Consider the following 20,693-nt stretch of genomic DNA (forward strand, 5'->3'; position numbering starts at 1 on the left):
TGTAGTTTACTTCTCTCAACATCTTTTTTAATACTTATTTTTACAACTGTCATGTGTCATACAGAATACATTAAAGCAAACACTCAGAAAAAAAATGTACAAGCATGTGTGTCACTGATATGCGTATGCAAATGCTAGTTGCATGAAAACTGACAGAACTGAGCACAAATGACAGCTCTGAGCTGGTATCCACAAATAACTTTACTTGTACGAACCATTCCATTCGACCCTGACATAATGGTTTATAAACTGGTATTTTATATATGGGCAACAGCTCATATGTTTTTCCTCAACATTTGGACCTATTTTGATTTAGATAAATCAACATTCCAGAAATTTATAAGGAAACCTCCCATTCCATTCCAGCCTGCTTCAAAACCACCAAATTATTCATATACACAAAAGGAAGACTAGTTAAAGCAAATTAAAGAAGATTTGATTATACAAACAGATTTTGGTATGTGCTTGAGTGCAAAAAACCCTGTACATTTATTTAACAATTGTGTAAATCAAAAACAGTAAATGGCTTGCTTAAAGTGCTCTACAGCTAAGACTTTATAGACCAAGTTTATCCCTAAATGAATACCCAAAAAAATCTCCAAAAGCTTACAATGCTAACACTAACAACCTTATGGACCAAGGTGCTAGCAGGCACTGTTATACTATACTACTCATTAATTATTAAGAGAGTCAGACTCCGATCTCACTTACAGTTAATGCAAATTTACACTGATGTAACTGAGAGCAGAATCCATCTCCTGGTATGTATCACCCTCAAATGATATAAAGGAGTCACAAAAACAGAAGCTCCCTTTTGTATAAATATGTCATAAATAAAATATGTATAGATACAAACATTCATTACAACAGCAGCTTAATGGTCTAATATTTCAGCTCTTGCTTCTATAATACTTTGCTAAAAACATATCTTAAGTGAGCAGAGTAAATCTTAACAGTGCTGCATTAGCTACTTGTGATGCTACACACCCAAGAAACGATTTATGCACATTTTGAAGCCTTTAGTAGATCTTTAGATCTTTAGTAGTGAAAGTAGGTAGAAATTTTTGATGCAAAAAAGAATAAATAAATAAAAATTATTAAATATCCAATGTTTGGTACAAATGCTTCATATTAAGTTATTTTTATACATTTGTTTAGAAAAATACACTAAATATTTCTACTCTGATTGACTAAAAATAAGGACCGCATTATGTATATCCTTGTGTTTTTAAAGAAGGCAATGTCAATTACCATCAAGCTGCTAGAGTAGACCCATTAGTGCCCATTCCCACAGCCCTTACGCAGGGCTAATCACAGCTCCTGGTGGATGACCTGGTACAAATGACCAAGAGGCCGATGGCACAAGTTGCATTTTCTCCAAAAAAACGAAACCTTTTTGCTGAAGTTTATAACCTGCAGGTTTACTAATGTATCAGTCAGACCTTCACACTTTTTAAAAAGAGCTACATTTACAAATGTGGATGCTTATCTGTTAAGCCATCATTTGTTCCAAAAAACGCACATTCAAACTGTGAAATATTAGGAAAATACTCTTGCAAATAAACTATATAAAGATAAAATACACTTCAAAGATAGTTTTTATGTTATTCTATAAAGTGCAGAGAAATCCTTCTAAAAAGGGAAATGACTACTTCCTATAACAACAGTATAATTACAGCAGCTTTTGCATAGCATTATTTATAGAAAATTGAATGCTTTCAGTTTCTTCAGGAAGAAAAGGATGAAAGAGTCTCTTCCAGTTCAGATCTTTCCTTTGATACTGATCTATTTTCTTCAGGAATGGTTGATGATACCAGATCTCCATTGACAGCACTTCTAGAACAGTGAGCAGATCCTACGAAGATATCAATAAGTATTTAATTTTCAACCCCAAAAAAAACCTCGTCCAATCTGTCAGTTATTCTATTTGCTAACTATTTCCTATACATAAGCAATCAGAAGCATAATTACTCTGGCTTTTCCTGAAAGATTTCAATCAATATCATGCCCAAGGATGATGGATATGAAGAATGTTCAGCTGGTATAAATCAAGTAATTTTTTTTTTAATACACATTGATTTTTACATTATCAAGGACAGTAATCTGTGAGGTGCAGACATATTCTGTATGAGGAACACATGAACTTTTTTTTTTTTTAAAAGAACTGATGCATCAATAAGCATTTAATTCAAACATTTATTAAAATGAAATGGATGACTTACTGCAAGTTGGGTATTGCTAGGCTACCTGACAGGAAAGAGAAAGAACTAAGATAACTGGAAGGTAGCAGAGGGAGCTTCTAACACAGGAAAAGAAAACAAAAAAAAACAGAGAAACTGAGCTAGAAACTAGAGCTACATAGTAAGGAACCAAAAAAGCCTGGTACTAGCACAAACACGCAAGACAAAGACTCTTCTCAGCAGTCCTGAAAAGAGTCAGACTGGGTAACCAACACCAGAAGGTCCAGATGGTAACAACAACAGCCTTGCGTTATAGGAAGCTAGACTGATGTGCACCTACACTAGCAATGAGACACAGAACAGGATCTAAACTAAGTTTATTAGCTTGGGATACATGGTGGCATACCCTATGCTGGTGGCAGATGAGTGAGGTGAAAGAGGTCGTCACCCTGCAACCTGCGAGCATCAGAGAACCAAGGAAATGGTGCAGAGGTGCAAATACTTGCTTCATGATAGAATGTAAAGCATTAGTACCTCTTTGTGCTCACACGAGCTTTCAGCAATGCACAGGCCTCAGGTTTTTTCAACCCAAGTGAGGCACTAGGCACTCTGAAAGGAAGCAAGACTAAACCAGAACTAGTCAAGAAGAACTAGTCAAATTAAAGTCTCCCTGGGAGGAGTTAGGATGGAGTCAAAATGACAGCAAGATTCAAAAGGAAAAACCACAGAAGAACTGCCTACTAACTCAGTAGGCCCATCTAATCAGGAGGGAATAATATTCTGATCATGACACCATTTCATAATTTTTTGGGTTGTTTTATTTATTATTATTGGCAAGGCTGCACTCTTTCAGAACAGTGCTGTTCTCCACAAAAGGCAAGCAGCCACTGAAATGAACTATCCTTCTGCAATGCACTGGGTGGAAATTACCCCCCACCACTCAAAGGGTCACAAAGGAGAATTTTCTGGTTATGACTCTCTTTTATCTTGCCAGTAGTCCCACTGATTTCAATAAAACTACTCCAGCTGTAAGATCCTTTTCAATATGAATGAAAGCCAGCAAAAGTCAGCCACATAACAAACTACACAAGTGCTTTGATTTATAATATAGGAATCTTACAGCCAAAACTTTGCGTAACTAAGAAAACTTTTTTCCTCGTGCTGATATCAGGACTAGAACAGCTGCTGTAAACAGGGTAATAAATTGTACAGAAAGATGCAAAAGAAAACCACCCCTCTTCCAAACTTACTCTGAGAATCTTCCAAGGGAGTATCACTGTAAGATTCTGTATCCGAGTATGTTCTTCTGCGCCGCTGTGAAAATCGTTGAAGGGATGAAATTGGTTCTTTTACCGAGTGATTATTCCTACAAAAGAAATGAGATCTATTAGTAAGCAAAATCTTTAAGAACCCACACAAACTTAACATAATTTAAGTTTAAAATAATTTTGGTGCTTAGATTAAACTGTTAGTATCAGTGTTTTTCACTAAACTAAAAATGGCACAGTAAACAGAACACTCCTAATTTTCACAATTATAAAGCCTGAAAATAGAAATAAAAATGTAATATAATCTTTGCATGCAGAAGAAAATAACTCAAGAATCTGAAATAGTGACCCAAAAACAATGGCAGCGTTTCAAGCTCTATGTCTAATTCCATGACCTCAGAGTAAGTCATTTGCATAAAGTTTCTAGCATGAAGAAATTTTTATAGTGTATTAGAGGCAGCAGCTGCATTATTTGCTACTGACACTGATAATCTGCACCCTTAGTTTTCAAAATTAGATCAATTTATGCCATTTAATTTTTTTTCCCCAAGTAAACAATTCTTCTCACATTTTGATTTTAATGCTAGTAGGTTCAGGGAGGTTTTTTGAGACATAAGAAAAAAGCTTAATAAAATAGAAAATTACCTTTCTGAATAGCAAGGACCAGGGTGGCTAATGGAACGCTTCATCTGGGGGGGGGGGGGGAAATCCAAACAACAAACCACACCAAAAATGTCACAAGCTACTTACAAGAATAATATGCATACCTACATTAATTTTTATTTTATCTACGGTCTCTACAAAGAGAGACAGCAATCTTTTTTTTCTAATTAAAAGCAACCACTCTTAGTTAAAAATCTGATTTAACTATATGAAAACAGATGGATTGCCATCAATATTAAAAGTTTTAAAGCATTCACACAGGAAATAGTTTACTACAAAAAATACTACCTAGTTTCTATGGAATTCATTCTCTCTTGCTCCAAAGTTACTCATACAGCCATTTGTTAACTGCTATGATATACAGAAATATCAAGACATTTTTCCTCTACCAAATGGCAGCTTAAATTCCCCATTACACAATAAAGCCAAATCCTGCCTCCTGATTCCTTGTGGTTTTTCTGATATCACTGTCAAATCTCTATGCATATCAAAAAAAGTTATTAATTTAGATCAATAATGATCAGCTTTGTAAGTAAATTGATTGAAGATAAAGAGACAAGAGATCCAAGTGCAACGAAAGGGATTCCCACAACAAAATCCCACAATACAGCTCATCTTGGAATCTATACATATGATCGAGAAGACTTTTAAGATGATTCCACATATACTGTCCTTCTAAGGGAAATAATCAGTAGTGAAGAGTTATGCAGGTAATATCTTTACCATTATTTACCTTCTTGTTAAATAAGGGCATGTTAGATTAATACAAACATTTTGAATTATATACACTGAAAGATATGCTATCTTGCTGAAGTGCTTCAAGCCACAAGGCACTTATCTGTTTAAACAGGAGGCAAGGTTATGAAATTTTTAGGATCACTGTACAGCTAGCATTCTAAAAAACAAAGAAACAGTTGAACTGAGGAAAATTTAGACCTCATTCATTTATGAGATATCTCATTACAGGGTCTTGACATGTATGGTAAATTACTCTGATTATGTAAAGGCTAGCAAACAAAGACTGGGAATGGAAAATTACTGATTGACATTTAGGACCAGTACTGATCATAACAGAGTCAAGATTTCAACTGCTGACATCATAGCACATAGCAATAGCATAGTCTTCTGCCATTCCTCCCCCCCTCCAACCAACAATATGACACTTAGAAAAAAGAGTATTTCAAAATGTCTAAACCATTTGGACAGGTGATGGTGACACAGGAGAAACTAAGGGATCAGGGTGAGGCAGCTGGAACATTTCTGGCTTAAACTTGGCATTAGCGATCTTCACACATTCTTCAAGTGTTGTGATAAATGTATTACATGTGGCACTAAGCAAGGAAGAGGCTTCATTCATGTTCTGAAAATATGTGAAAGCACAAGTGTAAGCAAGAAAAAAAACGAAAATATGCAAATACTTCTCTCCCCCATCACCACTCACACACACACGCATTTCCCTCATGACCACTAAGAACTTCCATTTCCCATTTTATTTAATCAAATGTACACCTTCCAATGAGGTTAATTTAAGCAAATAAGTGTGACAGCATTGTAGTTTCTTTCTGACATCTGAATTTCTTTAGGGTATCAGCCAACGATGCTGTAACGTTTTTACTGCAAAGCTTGTCTCAGAGTGACTAACTGGTATGAGAAGATCGTTTAGTGAAACAAATGAATTGCAGCAGAACATGCAAACAGCTTTATCACTGGGGTGCAAGGAGCCTGCAGGTCAGTATCACCTTGCTGTAAATTGACAACAATTTGCTGTGTTGTGACTAAGCGTCAACCCCTTGCTTTGCCCTAAGTGGACAATACTTTGCTGTCTACACGCTGCTCAAGAGTGTAAAGAATGAAGCCATTCATAATTTCCAGTACTAACTTTCATTCAAAAGCAGAAATACTAGAATAACTTTACTTGTGCATATTCAGAGAGACTTATCTACACCACAGATTTCCAATACCTGTAACACTAGCTTTCACTGACAACAAAATGGAATACCCTCCTACACAAGGAAGAATGGACAAACAAGATTGTTTTCAACTACTCTGCCCATAACAGAGATGTGAAACAAGACAAATTATTGCATAACTCATATGGCAGCTCTTCTGGCCTTTTAACCAAATGACTCAACAACACAATTGCTTCCTAATGCATGTTACAATTACAGTTAAATCATCCAGGTACTTTATGCACATATAATCACTGTTAGTATTATATACACACAAGCACTCAAAAACTGACCTTAGGTTAAGTCTCCCAACATTAGGGAGATGAAAAAGGCATAAGATGTCAACAGAAACTTGAAGTGTATTATATAATTAGGTTCTCCAATGGCATTCTAGAAATTCTGTACCTCAATGCTGGGAGATGAGCGAGTCTCATCACGGTGAACAAATTCTTGTATTGTATGAACTTGCTGCATTAAAAGATCACAGTAGAGACGAAGTTCAGACATTTTGGTTTTAAGAGATTCATTGGTCTCACTTATTTCTATAAAAAATAGAGGAAATATCAATTTATTGCATACAAGGAATGCACACATTCTGATTTTTAAGTACTTTTCATTTAAATTTAAATATCAATTTAAAAATTCACTTAAACTTTCACTTAATTTTGAGGAAAACTGGATTCTGCAATGAGTCGAGAACTGTACTTGAAGCAGACAACAGTTTGTACTTTTGGATAACTGATACTAATTTAATGACCATTAAGAAAGAGGCATATTGCTAGGAAAGATAAAGTTGAAATCTTTCTTAGCTGCAATGTAATGTAGAAAAAATTTAGTGGATGAAATTTACACCCACCAGAGTGGCTGGAAATAGTTACATTAAACCATCCCAGAAAAATTATGGAAAAAACAATAGTAACTATACAGAATCAAAACAGCAGAAATGAAATGGCTTCACAACAGCTACAAACAGTATGTTTGTTCTGGTAATGACAAGAAGTTGCTCGTATTTCAGCTTCTTAAGATAGAAGAGGTCAATGGAGGTGACCTCTAATTCAAACATCAAGGGGGAATTTACCATACAGATGACTATAAATAATTACAATTTATATTTAAAGACAACAATACTGACTTTCTACCACAATATTTGCACTATCATTATCTGAAAACAAGCATTTGAAAAAGTGGTAAGATTGTATATGCTTTAGGTAACACACATACCTTTTTCTTTTTTTGTTCTGGTATCTGCTAAACAGGCTTTTGCACTTCCCAGTGCTACCAGCCACCTTTGCCTTTCGGCTGCATTAACTGCTTTCATATAGAAATGCTGTTCCCCTGGAATGATTAGCTCCATTCTTGTGTTGTCTGTTGCATGAACTTATGATAGAGGAGAAAAAAACAATTTTGAAAAAAAAAAAAAAACCCCAAAAAAAACCCTCAACTCAGTAACAATTATTTACTAAGTACTGATCAAAGTATTTTAAAATGTTTATTACAGTTCCATAGTAATACAATAAATTACAATGTACCACTGCTAAATAACAAAAAGCCCAAAGCTGCTCAACCCTTCTCCCCAGCATGCCTTCAAGTCAACAGGTAGGAACATGAGACACCGAACAGTGGCCAGACTCAAGTACAACGGGGTTCCCTTTCTGCATTAACAATATACTGCATACGGATATGTCATAACTGTTGTATTCCAAACCTGGTCTAAACATGGCAAACCGAAGAGTTTTGTTGCAAGCACAAGTATTTACGGACGACTAGGCTAAAAACTGAAATAATCTTCCTTCTAGACGAAATCTGGCTTCAGGCCGCAGAGTCCTAGAACCAAGAACTGACGTGGACTTTGTTTACAGTCTATTACATTCAATACTACATCTTTAACTGAATACTCTCCCAAGTTTCATGTTATCAACCACAGTTCCTCCAGACTCACTCCCCACTAGCCATGGATGCAGGAGACTGCACCAAATCCAGACTTCAACTATTATCTTTCCTTCACCAAAAGAACAAGATGACAAGCAAAACAAACAACTGGAATGGCCAAAAAATGGGATCTTCCACTTTACATCACTGATTTCGTCTACACCAAGGAAACAGTAACAAAAAGGAGTTACCACATGAAAAATACTTGGTGGCCCATGTAAAATAAAGAGTCCCACTTTTTAATATACAAGTACCCATATCACAAGCCCAGTCACCTGTGGGTGTCGTGGTTTAACCCCAGCCAGCAACTAAGCACCATGCAGCTGCTTCCCCCTCCCCCCTCCCAGTGGGATGGGGAGGAGGATCAGAAAAAAAAAAGATAAAACTCACGGGTTGAGATAAGAACAGTTTAATAACTAAAGTAAAAATAATACTACTAATAATAACTGTAATGAAAAGGAATATAAAAAAAAAAGAGAGAGAGAGAAATAAAACCCAAGAAAAGACAAGTGATGCAAAACACAATTGCTCACCACCTGCTGACCGATACCCCAGCAGCAATCCACCCCTCCCAGCCAACTCCCCCCCATTTATATACTGGGCATGATGTTCTATGGTATGGAATATCCCTTTGACTGGTTCAGGTCAGCTGTCCTGGCTGTGCTCCCTCCCAGCTTCTTGTACACCTGCTTGCTGGCAGAGCATGAGAAACTGAAAATCCTTAACTTAAGCACTACTTAGCAACAACATCGGCATGTTATCAACATTATTCTCACACTAAATCCAAAACACAGCACTGTACCAGCTACTAAGAAGAAAATTAACTCTATCCCAGCCAAAACCAAGACAGTGGGTATCTGGAAAGAGGTCAAGAGTTGAAAGCAATGGAGAGTTAGACAACACCTTGCTATTAGCCAAGGAGGTTGACCTACAGCTTAGAATACAGTAAAGGCTAAACTCACAGTCTGACACAAACAGTTCACTTACTAACTCTAACACATCCACACTGGCAGCTGCTAGCAGTGACAAAAGTAAAAATGACTCAGGAAAATAAAAGACTAAACATGTCTGATTTATAAGACTCTCCCCTTTTGGGGTCACTGCTGCTGCTCTTCTGAAAAACTAGCATTCATGATTCAGTCTCTTATCCCTGGTCATAAGAGGGAAAAGCGGCAGAACTAAATAACTAGTCAAGGTAACTTCAAGCATAAGCCCCATGCACACAACTATTTAAAACAAAAAGGAATATAAAAGGAATATATAAGGTGGGTTCTAAATCTCAAAACAGAGGTCTAACTGTCAAAAACATTTTTTCTTTGTCACCACTTCATAATTGACATTTATTATTATTTGTGAACTATGAAGCAGTCACATTGGACTACAGATAAACAAAAACAGAGAAGGAAAAATTTGTGATGCAAAATGTATGTTGGGTGATCTTTTCTATTTCCCTGCCAGCTAAAATTTCCTCAAGCAGAAATCTATTAATTCTTACCTTTTATTTCACACACAGCCATCTTTATACTTCCTTTGCTGCCTTTGCAAACATCATCCTGTGAATCATAGTATGACAATATCCCATTGTCTAAAACAAACCACCGAGGCTGCCAACCTAGCAAGATCAAAAACATGAAAAGGAAGGTTTAGTCTAATTACTAAATTGCAAATCAAATTCAGCTCTTTGGCTGTTAAAACTTTTATAAAAAATGCAAACATTAAACTATTCTTGTAACACACCAGGAAGTAAACTATCTGTGCAGTCTGAAGACCAGTGCTGCTCTATAACTAGTATTATATGGATATTTCACTCCCATTCTTTTTGGATGCAAGATCAGCAGTATTTCAGTTTTCACTACATTCTATTCTAGAGCAAAATTAAATTTTAATTTAGTCACCAAGAATCCTATTTTGAAGGTTGATAAATTACATACCTCTGAAGAACCTTTCTCATTCAAGTATATTTTTCAGGTAGACTTTCTTAAGATTGTAGGATCTTATTTGTAAGATACAAATAAATTACTTACATCACCAACTGCTATGCTATGGTCTCCTCTGCCTACTGTATTTCAGTGAAAACTTTATATTTCACACTTAACTACTGACACACCATTTTCTCTGAAAGTAGCTCAGCTCCATCGCTCAACAACAATTCAATGTCAGGCATTGTGCAGGGAACTGAGACATGGCTTGTATTCCTAGGTCCATTTGTGAGGACAGCAAACATCAGCTCCTCTACTGAGGTCTTCACAAGCTTTGCATTAGCAAAGTTATATAATGATCTCTGACTTCACTATATCTACAAGACAGAGCAGTTTATGCATAGATGCAAATATCTGTGAGAACTCTATGTAGCATTACACCACATAGTAAATTATTATCGTGGGCCCTCTTGGATTAAAGTATATTAGCATTCCTTTTTTTTTTCCCCCTTCCTTTTTTTTCTTTTTCTTTTTTTAACAGCTATTTCATAAAACTCTACACTCATTGGAATAGGTGCCCTAGTTTCTAATACTACTAAATGCAAACCATTTTGCCTAATAAATCACCTTTGTTTCTAAAAATAACATAGAACTAAAATATTCCAGTAGAGCATAACAATTACACTGGCCCATTACAGTCTGGGTCAGCTGTACAATAGGAGCAGATTATCCTTCTATTTTACAACTCGACAGCAGACTTTAACTTCCTGCTTGGCTTAGGGTTTGGAATGGCAATAACTGCGTGGCCAAGAACTCAGCGTATTTGGCGATATGACAGTGTGGTCCATAGTGCTTACCAATTGCCATTCCAACAAAGCGCAGCCATCCAGCAGCAGTGTATTACAACACAGGAGGTTTAATCAGGTACCAGACTCTTGAAAATCAGCTAAAGGCTTCATACTACTCACATTAAGTCATTACAAGTTTTAACACTAATTCAAGAAGTGTAAGAGCAGGCCCCACAACATCATCTCACAATTCCATGATAAGGAAATAGTAACATGTAACTATTTTTTTAATTTATCAGCTATAATGGTAAGCATCTGTGCCTTTCAAAATGCAGAGTGGTAACTAATAAGCAGATCCACACTCAGATATAAAAACAGAATGAAAAAAACTACAAACATTGAGGGATACCAACTCCCACAGGAAATATTTCAAATCGTGTGTCTATATCACCACTTAAAGAATATGCAATTAGTCATGAAATGGCTGTACTGAAGACCCTGCCCTGTAAAATGCAGCTCAGAAATGCACTAATGTTTTTTTTTCCTGCTACACTGTGTTGCAAAACATTGACTGTGCTGCCCTTATATCCTAAGTGCACGCACATGTGGTAAGTCAATGCCTGTCTAAACAGTCCGATTCTGGTAAAAAGGGACCCTACATGGATGATTATTCCAGCATCGCATTATGCTGGTATTGGAAAAAACAGAAGCAAAGGACTTAAAAGACTCCAAGTGCCTCTCAGAAGCAAGCTGAAGAACAAAAACACCTCTTCTGAGTTGAAATTGGGCAAACAGTGTCCTCTGTTTGGCAAAATATTAACAAATTTGTACTTCACAAATTCTTAGATGCACACATATTGTTTGAGGGGAAAAAAAAATAAAGCAGTATTTCTGGTTTGCTTTTAATGAAGGAGGAAACTAAATGTTTTCCATAATGCTTCAGCAACAATAACAAGCTCCTTTGCTGCTTGGTTTCTACCTTTAATGACAAGTACTACAGCCTATTTCTGGCTACAAAAATAGATAGCAGAATAAGCTGGTAATAAAATTTTAAAATGTCACTGATTAATTTTTTTTTTTTTTTTTTAAAATTTGCTGCCCTCCTATATTCCGGAAATTGTAGGGAATTCCTGACACACTGTAATTTTGAAATGCAAGAGCACATGCTCTCAGTTGGCCAGCACACACTGAAGGAAAGGTTCTACAGTTTGCTATTTTAGAGGGCTACTGACTTTTAGCAGAAGTTAGCTGCATGTTGATATAAGTCTATTGTGTATACAGCATTCACAGTTACTGTTGAATATCTACTTATTAAATAACAGACTTCAAATGGGAAGTTTATATCAAACACCACAAGGGCTTATTATCTGTGACCATTTACCTTTTGCTACAGTAACATTTTTGGTCACCTAAGTGAAAGGGACAATTTCCATTGTATTTTGAAAAGAAACTTGTACTTGTTATTTCTTTCATAACCACAATTCTTCCTATATGTGTTTTCTCCGCATTTATTGTGAAGAAGTGGCAAAAATATCTTATCAAATATCTATTTAATTACAGTACAACCGTTCTCTTTCACTGGGAGGCCAGTATACATGGACGTATATTTGCTCTGAAAAATGCAAGATTATGTTCTGTACACTTCAATTCATAGCACGTGCACACAATCCTTGCAATGTGGCCCACGTTCTATAAACCCTCAGAACTGAGTTTCACACCACTCCACATTCAAAATCTGAACATGCTGAAGCAGAACAGCACAGGTGAAGTGCCAAAGAACGAGAGCGCAAAGAAGATATTGCCAAAGCAGTCAAACACGAGGCCTGATTAAGCATGGTACATGATCCAACACTGATCTGCTCTGGAGGGACAATCAGTCCTATTACAGTGTCAGAAGAGAAATCTGTTTCATCTTGACAGTACCGTCTATCCATTGCTATCTCCAGAGGCAGGGGGTATCTCTATTACAACAATGCCAAGAAGATGAGGCAAGCAAAACCAGAGCTTTGATGGCAAATGCAGGCATTTGGTGCATTTTTGTCTGTAGCACCTCTAAAAATACATTTTGTGAAACTGCACCCAGAACTAAATTTTTTTATATGTTTTACAGGTTAGGATACAAGAGCACCAGACTCAAAAAAAAATTACCATCCAAAAGCAAATTAAAAGAGAATTCAGACTTTTACATTTGGCACTGAAGATTTAAAGATGTAATCCTAAATGATTCCTCAAACTGCAAGCAAGGATACCTTCCAAGTTTGTATGCTGCAAATTAAAGCTATTTCTGAGAGGAAACAGAGCTGGAGGGGAAAATCCCACGGCTGGCCCGTTAGAATAAGACACTTAGGCGGCGCTTCCCTGCAGCCTGTCCTGTGAAGAGTCCCCGCCCGACTTGGCGAGGCGCAATCCAGGTCTCGAGAGGTGCTTGGCCACCCAGTTCCCTGTGGAAGACCACGGGGGCCGGGCACATCTCGGCTGCGAGGCTGTCGGGGCCGCGTCGGTGCCCGCAGGGCTGCGCGAAGGGGCTCGGCCCGGCCGAGGCCTGCCGCCACCCCACGCCACACACACGGAAGCGCGCGGGGAGCGCCGGCGACCGCCGTCACGCGCCGTCCCCCGGCCCAGCCCCCGGAGCCGGCTCCAGGCGGCCCGCCGCGCCAGCCGCCTGAGGGGCGCCGGCAGCCCCCGCCGCCCGCGGCGCGACGCTCGGCCGCTCCCCAGCGGCTTGGCTCTAAACACAAGCGGCGAACGATTTCTCAGCCAGCGCGTTAAAAACACCTCCCGGCCGCCCGCGGGACGCCGGGACCCCCCAACGCAGCAGCAGCGCCTCACGGACGAGGCCAAGCCCCCTCCCCCCCACGGCGCCGCAGGCCCCCGCCACCCCCCAGGCCCCTGCCCCCGCCGCCCCCAGGCCCCGGCCCCCGCCGCCTACCCGCCAGGTAGTTGGTCCACTTGTACAGGACCCCCTCCATCGCTCAGAGCCCGACGCCGGGCCGCATCCTCCTGCTCCGCCGCGGGGAAAGGGCGGCCGCCGCCGCCGCCGCCGCGGGGATGGGCGCTCACCTCCCGTCCCCGCCGCTGCTACTCCCCGCGCGCGCGGAGGCGGAGCCGCTCAGCTCAGGCGCGGCGGCAGCGGCGGCCCGCGGCGGCCCCGGCGGCGCCACCCGCCCCGCGGGGCACTCCGCATCTCCCATGCGCGCCCGGCCGCGCCGCCCGGCCCCCGACACCCCCCGGCGCTTGCTTCCTGACGTCCCTTTCACTTCCTGAGCGGAGGGGCCGGCCCGAAGAACCGCCCGCCCCGCGGCTGCCTCGGCCGGGCCCGTCCCCGCGTCCGGGGAGGGTGGGACGGTGCCGCTGCTGCGCAGGCTCAGCCCTCCCGCCCCTCGGCCCAGCGGGGACAGTGCCACGCCGGCGGCGTACGCGAAGCGACATGGGCCGTGGGCTGACCCTGCTCCTCCTGCCGCTGGCCCTGCTGGCGGCCCCGGCGCAGGCCGAAGGCGGCGCGGCGGCGGCGGCGGAGGTTAAAATAGAGGTGCTGCACCTTCCTGAGGTCTGCAGCCCGAAGAGCAAGAAGGGGGATCTGCTGAACGCGCACTACGACGGTTTCCTGGCCAGCGACGGATCCAAGTTTTACTGCAGGTGGGGCCCCAGGGCACCGGCTAGGGTGGAAGGGAAGATAGGCCCTAGGCCGGCGGTGTACGTGGCACAGCCTGCCCGCCCCCAGGAGCAGCGGGTCCCGCTTACCCGGCTGCTCTCCAGGCGTGGGCACAGCTTGGGGTCCACGCTAACCACGTTAGCATTAGTAATTTCCCCCCATCTCAGCCTTTATTTTTCCTCAGCCGAGTGTTGAAGGATGTAGGATTTACCTAGGGTCAAGAGGGACCAGCGCTGAGGTAAGCTGGAAACCAAAACCACGCTTGAGACTGGCGGCCATCGCCAGTGAAGGGGACCAACTGGGATGGTCGCCGAGAGCCCACACCTCACATGAGAACCACTTTGGCAGGGTGAAAAAAACCCTACCATGTTATCACCTGCCATGTTCTGTGCTGTAATCTGTGCAGAAAAACTCGGGATTGGAGAAGGAGCTCCTGGTAGGGACGCAGACTGGCTATTTTAGACAGAAACTTGAGTACAGCATGCACTTCTACATAGTTGGCATTGTGCAGGACAGCCGCATTACATTAGTGGTTTGCAGTCTTTATGCCCCTTCCCTGCTGCTGCTTCCCTCCTCGATTTGTGCTGCCTTCCTCTTTGCCCCAACGTTAGCATTCAGGCTTTTGCTTTTTCACTTTGTCCCATCCATCTGTCTTCAGGCTGTTTCAGCTTGGTTTAGCTTGCTTTGCACAGAAACCATTGTGCAAAAGCTTTATTTTTACAGTGCCTTGCTTTTAATGGTGGTGCATCCTACTAGTGAAGCAGGACTCAACCTGTGCAGAACTATGGACAAGAGTCTTTTCTTTCCTTCAGGTACCTGGCTCATTTCTTACCCATATTTGGACAGGTCTTACAGACAGTGGCCTAGTTTATTACAAAATCTTGATTCGTTCCCCCCACTTGTATCATTTAAGAAAAAATCAATAGAGGATAATTCAACATTTAACAGTACCCTTTTACTTGCATTTTTTTGCCTGTTGAAGTGACTGATTTTGGCACATACAGTGTTGCTCTCTGACTTTTGAGCTACATGCTGCTCGGTCGCCGTTCAGTGTAGCTGCCATACTGGGGACACCTCATATGACCAGAAGCTGGCTCAAGCACCGAGTATCTAAACTGAACAGAGCGGTGAGTGAGCACACAGTACTGTAGCCAAGATTGCCGGGTTCCCCCAACACACCCATGCATGCCCTGTCCCATCCCATCCTACAGTGATGTGAACTGCTGAAGACATTTTCGCTTTCTAGCAGTGAATTTCTCCTAGTGCTCCTCTTCTCACAGTCTTCCTGCGGTGGCATCTTGTTTCTGGCATGAAGTGTATATGATCAGGAAGATCAGATGTTTTTGTAAGAAGTTAGGATTTTTTACTTGGTTTTTTGATTTCTAAAGGAGGTTGCCACTTACACATCTCAAGATTTGACCTTAATTATAAATGCAGCAGAAAAACAGTGTTGATACTTTATATTCTTGCACTCTAAACATTCTTGTGTTCTAATAATCTAATGTATGTTTTTACTGACTGCTACTTTTTTTATATTAAAAAAATAAAATACTAAATACACTGTTATCCACTCACAATTCTTTTTAATAGTCGGACGCAAAATGAAGGTCATCCAAAATGGTTCGTTCTGGGTGTTGGACAAGTCATAAAAGGGTTAGATATTGCTATGATGAATATGTGTCCTGGAGAAAAACGGAAAGTGATCATTCCTCCGTCATTAGCATATGGACAGCAAGGATACGGTAAAAAAGAAGTTTTAATATTAAACTTTGTCTTTCCTCTGTTTTACCCTTTCAAGCATACAATATTGTAAATGACTAATAATTGGTGCTCCCATTATTTTTGGAGGCACTGAAGGTGATGACTGCAGCTGTGCAGCCTAAGCCTGCTCATTCCTATGCAGTTTAAGTAGTCCTCATCATAGACCCACACCCAGGCCTTGCAGTTTGCATTAGAATTCAGTACATGGCACCCGACGTGTTTTTCTAAGTATTGCCATAAGATGAAAAATTGACAGCAAAAGGAAGATCTTCATGATTCATATCAGCATTTTTTGTCTTAATCTATTATATTCTATTCATGTTTAGTTTCTATTATTTGACTCCTACCTGCTTAGCCTTTTAATGACATTCTGCATCTTCTGAGCAAAATGGAATGTAATCCAGTGCATGCCACAGAATTAATCTAAGTAGAAATAATTTGTTTAAAATACTGCTTACATTCGGCACAGTTAATGTACAATATCATCACATTACATAAAATTGCAACAGTACAATGCATGAATTCTGATTTGAATTTATGATGCTTAAGTGTGCAGCCTACTTAAAAAAAGTTCCACTCAGAGTTTTATGCAGTGTTTTCGCACTCCTAGTTGTAGATAACTTAAATTCAGCTCTGACTTGGGTGTAGTAGTTTCTGTGAAAAGGTAGCTCCTGCTCTATAGTAATTATTTAGTAGTGATATTATGTCAGAATTCCATGCACCAGTTTTGTCTTTCGTACAGTTCCATTGTAGCCAGTGAAGTTTACTAGAAATAAATTTTTCCCCTTGAGCATAATGTTTAATAAGTAAGTCTCATAACAACAAGGAAAAACACTGACACAAATAAAAGTATGTTCTTTAACTCTAATACTAGTGTTAACTGTTCGTTCTAGGTAGCACTTCAAGAAAGTATTATTTTCCTACAGCATACCTGTCCTCTGTCTCAGCGTATGCCTGCATGCTGGGGAAGATGCCTGCCTAATCTTGAATTAGAAAAGATGCATGTGGCTTTCTAAATCTTTACATATCTTTCCTTTGTCGGTATGTATATTTGTAAACTTCTGGCACTGAATTCTAGTATTGTATCTTTCTTTCATAAGTAGTATATAAACCATGATTAATATTCAGATATATTAAAAACTTCTACATTTTTAAAGCTTGTAAGATTAAAATCTTGTGAACTCTGAAACCTGTCACTTTTACTATGGATATTTTAGATGAGTAGTGTGAATAATAGTTTTGTTTGCCTTCTGTTTATAAACAAAGTAGATTCTTTAGTTTTTCTTCAGTTTATGAAGGACAGGCACAAGCTCAAAATTCTGTCAAGATTCCGAGGTTACAATGTCATGCTCACTGGCTTTGGCTCTGAATAGAAGCAACTTGCATGTTTACATTTTAATTTTACACTGCATGATTTTGTGATGCTTTTTTGGCGCTTTTAGACTTCATTGGTTTGTTACCGTCTCTCTTCAGTTCCCTTTTTTTGCCAGATGCATGATACATTGACCTGTGTTTATAGGCAGTGGTGTTTTTACATCAGATAGCAGAAAATGCTTTGACACAGGAATAATGAAGTCTAACATGTTTTTTTTCTTCAGAGACCAGACAAAATATTCTGGTAGTTTGGGTTTTTTTGGGAATCAGATGACTTACATTCTATTGCTTCTTTCTAATGAGATGTATATTTTAAATACTATTTTACATCAAGTCCTTTAACTATAGGTATAATTCATAGTAAGTTGTAAAACCTGATATTGCCTGCTTGTTTCTTCAGACAGAAAATACATACGAGCTTTGGTCTATTACTGTAATCTTTTAAATCAGATTGCAGATATTTAATAAAGGCATACATCTTAGAATCAGTCTCTCAATAAGCCCCATCATATGACAGTATGTGAAAGAGTGAGAACTTTAGAAATACTTGTTTTTCATGATAACACAAACACTTCTGTTAATTTTCAAAAGTACCCGAATTGATACGAGCAATATAATTGTTTCGGGGAAGTACATTGTTTGCACATCTCTCTCAAAATAATTTGTCTAACACAATCTGAACAATGTTCCTGTCTAGCTGTATAATATTTAAATTCAGAGTTTAATCTAAATATTAACACAGCCTTTTGTAATAAAAAAAAAGACGCTTTACATGTGAATTTATCATATGTGTGATCTCTGACCATAGTGTCTGATTTCTTAAATGCTTCTTTTTCTTTTATTCATAGTGCAGGGCAAGATTCCACCCAATGCAACATTGATCTTTGAGATTGAACTTTATGCAGTAAATAAGGGACCTCGCAGTGTTGAAGCATTTAATCAAATAGACAAGGACAGTGACAAGAAACTCTCTGAACTTGAGGTAATATGATGTAGGTATGGTTGCATCAGTGTTACCTTTACGTGAGCTGCTTCTGCTGCAGTTCATCATGTAAAGCTTCTGTATGCTTGTACAAGCTACACTGTGCAATGTTGAAATTTGCTTTGATTAATACATTAGTATGTCTCAGACTTGCTGGGAAACAAACTTAAGACGTGTCTGCACTGGAGTCACAATAACTTACGTATATACCCCGAGTGTCCTTGAAGATAGCTCTTGACTACTGGCGTAAAAGCTACAATGGTTGGACTTTTTTCTTTTCTTTTAGATAAGCCAGTATTTGAAAGAAGAATTTGCAAGGGATGGCAAAAAACGTCATCCCTCAGTCCATGATGAAATCTTAGCTGATATATTTAAGAAGAATGACCATGATGGAGATGGTTTCATATCAGCAAAGGAGTACAATGTCTACCAGCATGATGAACTCTAAGTACTTAAAAAATCTTCAGCTGTTTTCTGGACACTGAATTTTAAATAATACTACTTTGTCACAGAATTTTTTGTATTTTTATAGTGGCATCTTTTTATATCTCTTAAGGTGACTGTAAAAATCTTATTTTTAACATTCAACTAATAAAATGTGTTGTATATTTCAAAAGAAAGAAATAAAATTGGAAAACACCATGATCTGTTATTAGTGGTTCCTGTTCCTGCATCATGTCCTAATCTACAGTATTGCTCAGTAGTATTTCTCATTGTGTAAAATACTGATGAAAATAATTATTTCTGTCGAGCACACAAAAATGGTTTCAGTATCCATTGACATAGTTAAAACATAACTTCTCAATCCCCTGTAAAATCAAAGGGGGAACAGAATCCCAGGAAGATAACTCTGTTAAAGCTCTGCAGGCACCTAGGCTACCTTCTTGAGGAATTGCTGTTTGCAGCAAATTTAACTATAAAAGGCCTTAAAATAAATGAACACTGGTATGGAATGTCAAGATAAAAACACAAATGTTTTTAAAGCAACTTAAAATAACCTCTTTGATGTAATATTAACATGAAAAATTTGCTGTTGATGAAAAAGCAGTATTTTAAGTGGATTTTTAAACTTTGACTTAGTAAAATTACTAAGTTAGCCAGTTTATTCAGCAGCACCACGTTCAAAATCTACACTATCATGATTTACTTGGATGAGGTGGAAGATGACGGAAGATACTCTATACAAACATAAGTAATTTGGGCATCATTCTGGTTTCCCTCGCTTTGGAAAAATGCAAAGTAGCAGCAATAGTTAATAGACTGTACTGCAGGCTTGTTAACTGCTTATGCAAATGTCATCATAATGCTTGTGTAACATACTTTACTCTTCTCATGTGAAAAGCAATGGCTGTATTTATTTCAACATGTAATAATCAGATGCGCACAGTGAAAGTGGCAGCACAAGTAAAAAAACTTCCATACCTGGGTTATCCTTAAAATCATTCTAAAAGGTAGAAAAACATTTTTTAATTGTTTTCCCGGTTTAAGATAGCATGGGGAGAGCTTCACCAGTATACTAACAGCCCTCCCAATCTCAGTATTGGACACAGTTCTGTAGTGCCCTCTGGTGTTTATATTCTCACCAGACTTAATTTTCTGTGGTTGAAATCTACCAGTTAAAGATCTTCACCCCTGAAGTCTTGTTGGAAGGATGTAGTTGTGTTATTTTTGTAAGCTTCTAAAACATTTTCCGCTAAGCAATTTTTTCCGAACACATAAAGTCAAGAGCAGCTGTGACCTAAAATCCAAATGCAGAAGGTGGACTGGCTGGTACTTTTTAGTAATCTAAACAAACTGTTGACATATGGTAATGGCATCCTCATATGAAACGCCTATCCCTAGTTTTAGTTGTTCCCTTTTGTAAATGAAACATTAGACTGAGCTAAGTTTTAGCATGTTCTTTAATCTGATACTTCAATTAAACATTCATGAGAACACTAAATTATTAATAAATACTCTCATTTTACCATCAGATGCCCGTGTAGATAAACGCAACATTTTGAGGTTTAACAACAAGTTTGTGTAAACCACTGAGAGTAAGTTCTAACATATATTTTGACATTATGAAAATTCAGTTTAAAAGTACGTTTTTCATCATCATGATAATGAAAGGAGAAGGTTCTAGAAAGAAGAAAAGCAATGCCAGGGAATGCGCGAGGGCATTTTCAAGTAAAACGTCATTGACTGTGGAGCAAATAATTTGAAGATAATAGTGTAATAAAATGTTT

General features: G+C 39.1%; 2 protein-coding genes across 2 annotated transcripts; one reads left to right on the forward strand and one right to left on the reverse strand.

Moving 5' to 3' along the window:
- PLEKHA3 (pleckstrin homology domain containing A3) lies at positions 1 to 13,734 on the reverse strand. Its single transcript, XM_050900286.1, has 8 exons — positions 13,626 to 13,734; positions 9,485 to 9,601; positions 7,282 to 7,437; positions 6,466 to 6,602; positions 5,307 to 5,471; positions 4,094 to 4,137; positions 3,431 to 3,546; positions 1 to 1,855 (listed from the first exon to the last, which is right to left on the reverse strand). Exons 1-8 carry the CDS (start codon positions 13,663 to 13,665, stop codon positions 1,728 to 1,730), a joined length of 903 nt encoding a protein of 300 aa, XP_050756243.1. The 5' UTR covers positions 13,666 to 13,734; the 3' UTR covers positions 1 to 1,727.
- Positions 13,735 to 14,123: 389 nt separating this feature from the next.
- On the forward strand, positions 14,124 to 19,110 carry FKBP7 (FKBP prolyl isomerase 7). Its single transcript, XM_050900096.1, has 4 exons — positions 14,124 to 14,332; positions 15,939 to 16,090; positions 18,332 to 18,465; positions 18,752 to 19,110. The coding sequence occupies exons 1-4, from the start codon at positions 14,124 to 14,126 to the stop codon at positions 18,911 to 18,913; spliced, it is 657 nt and encodes a 218-aa protein (XP_050756053.1). The 3' UTR covers positions 18,914 to 19,110.
- The last annotated feature ends 1,583 nt before the right edge of the window (positions 19,111 to 20,693 follow it).

The sequence above is a fragment of the Gymnogyps californianus genome, chromosome 7 (genome assembly GCF_018139145.2).
Source record: "Gymnogyps californianus isolate 813 chromosome 7, ASM1813914v2, whole genome shotgun sequence".
NCBI classification, from domain to species: domain Eukaryota; kingdom Metazoa; phylum Chordata; class Aves; order Accipitriformes; family Cathartidae; genus Gymnogyps; species Gymnogyps californianus.

Coding starts and splice junctions, on each gene's coding strand:
- PLEKHA3 (XM_050900286.1), bottom strand. CDS start 13,665: ATGGAGGGGGTCCTGTACAAGTGGACCAACTACCTGGCGG. Junction 9,602..13,625: donor GTGGACCAACTACCTGGCGG/GTAGGCGGCGGG, acceptor TGATCTTGCTAG/GTTGGCAGCCTCGGTGGTTT. Junction 3,547..4,093: donor GGTCCTTGCTATTCAGAAAG/GTAATTTTCTAT, acceptor TTTCTTTTGTAG/GAATAATCACTCGGTAAAAG.
- FKBP7 (XM_050900096.1), top strand. CDS start 14,124: ATGGGCCGTGGGCTGACCCTGCTCCTCCTGCCGCTGGCCCTGCTGGCG. Junction 16,091..18,331: donor ATATGGACAGCAAGGATACG/GTAAAAAAGAAG, acceptor TTTTATTCATAG/TGCAGGGCAAGATTCCACCC. Junction 18,466..18,751: donor AGAAACTCTCTGAACTTGAG/GTAATATGATGT, acceptor CTTTTCTTTTAG/ATAAGCCAGTATTTGAAAGA.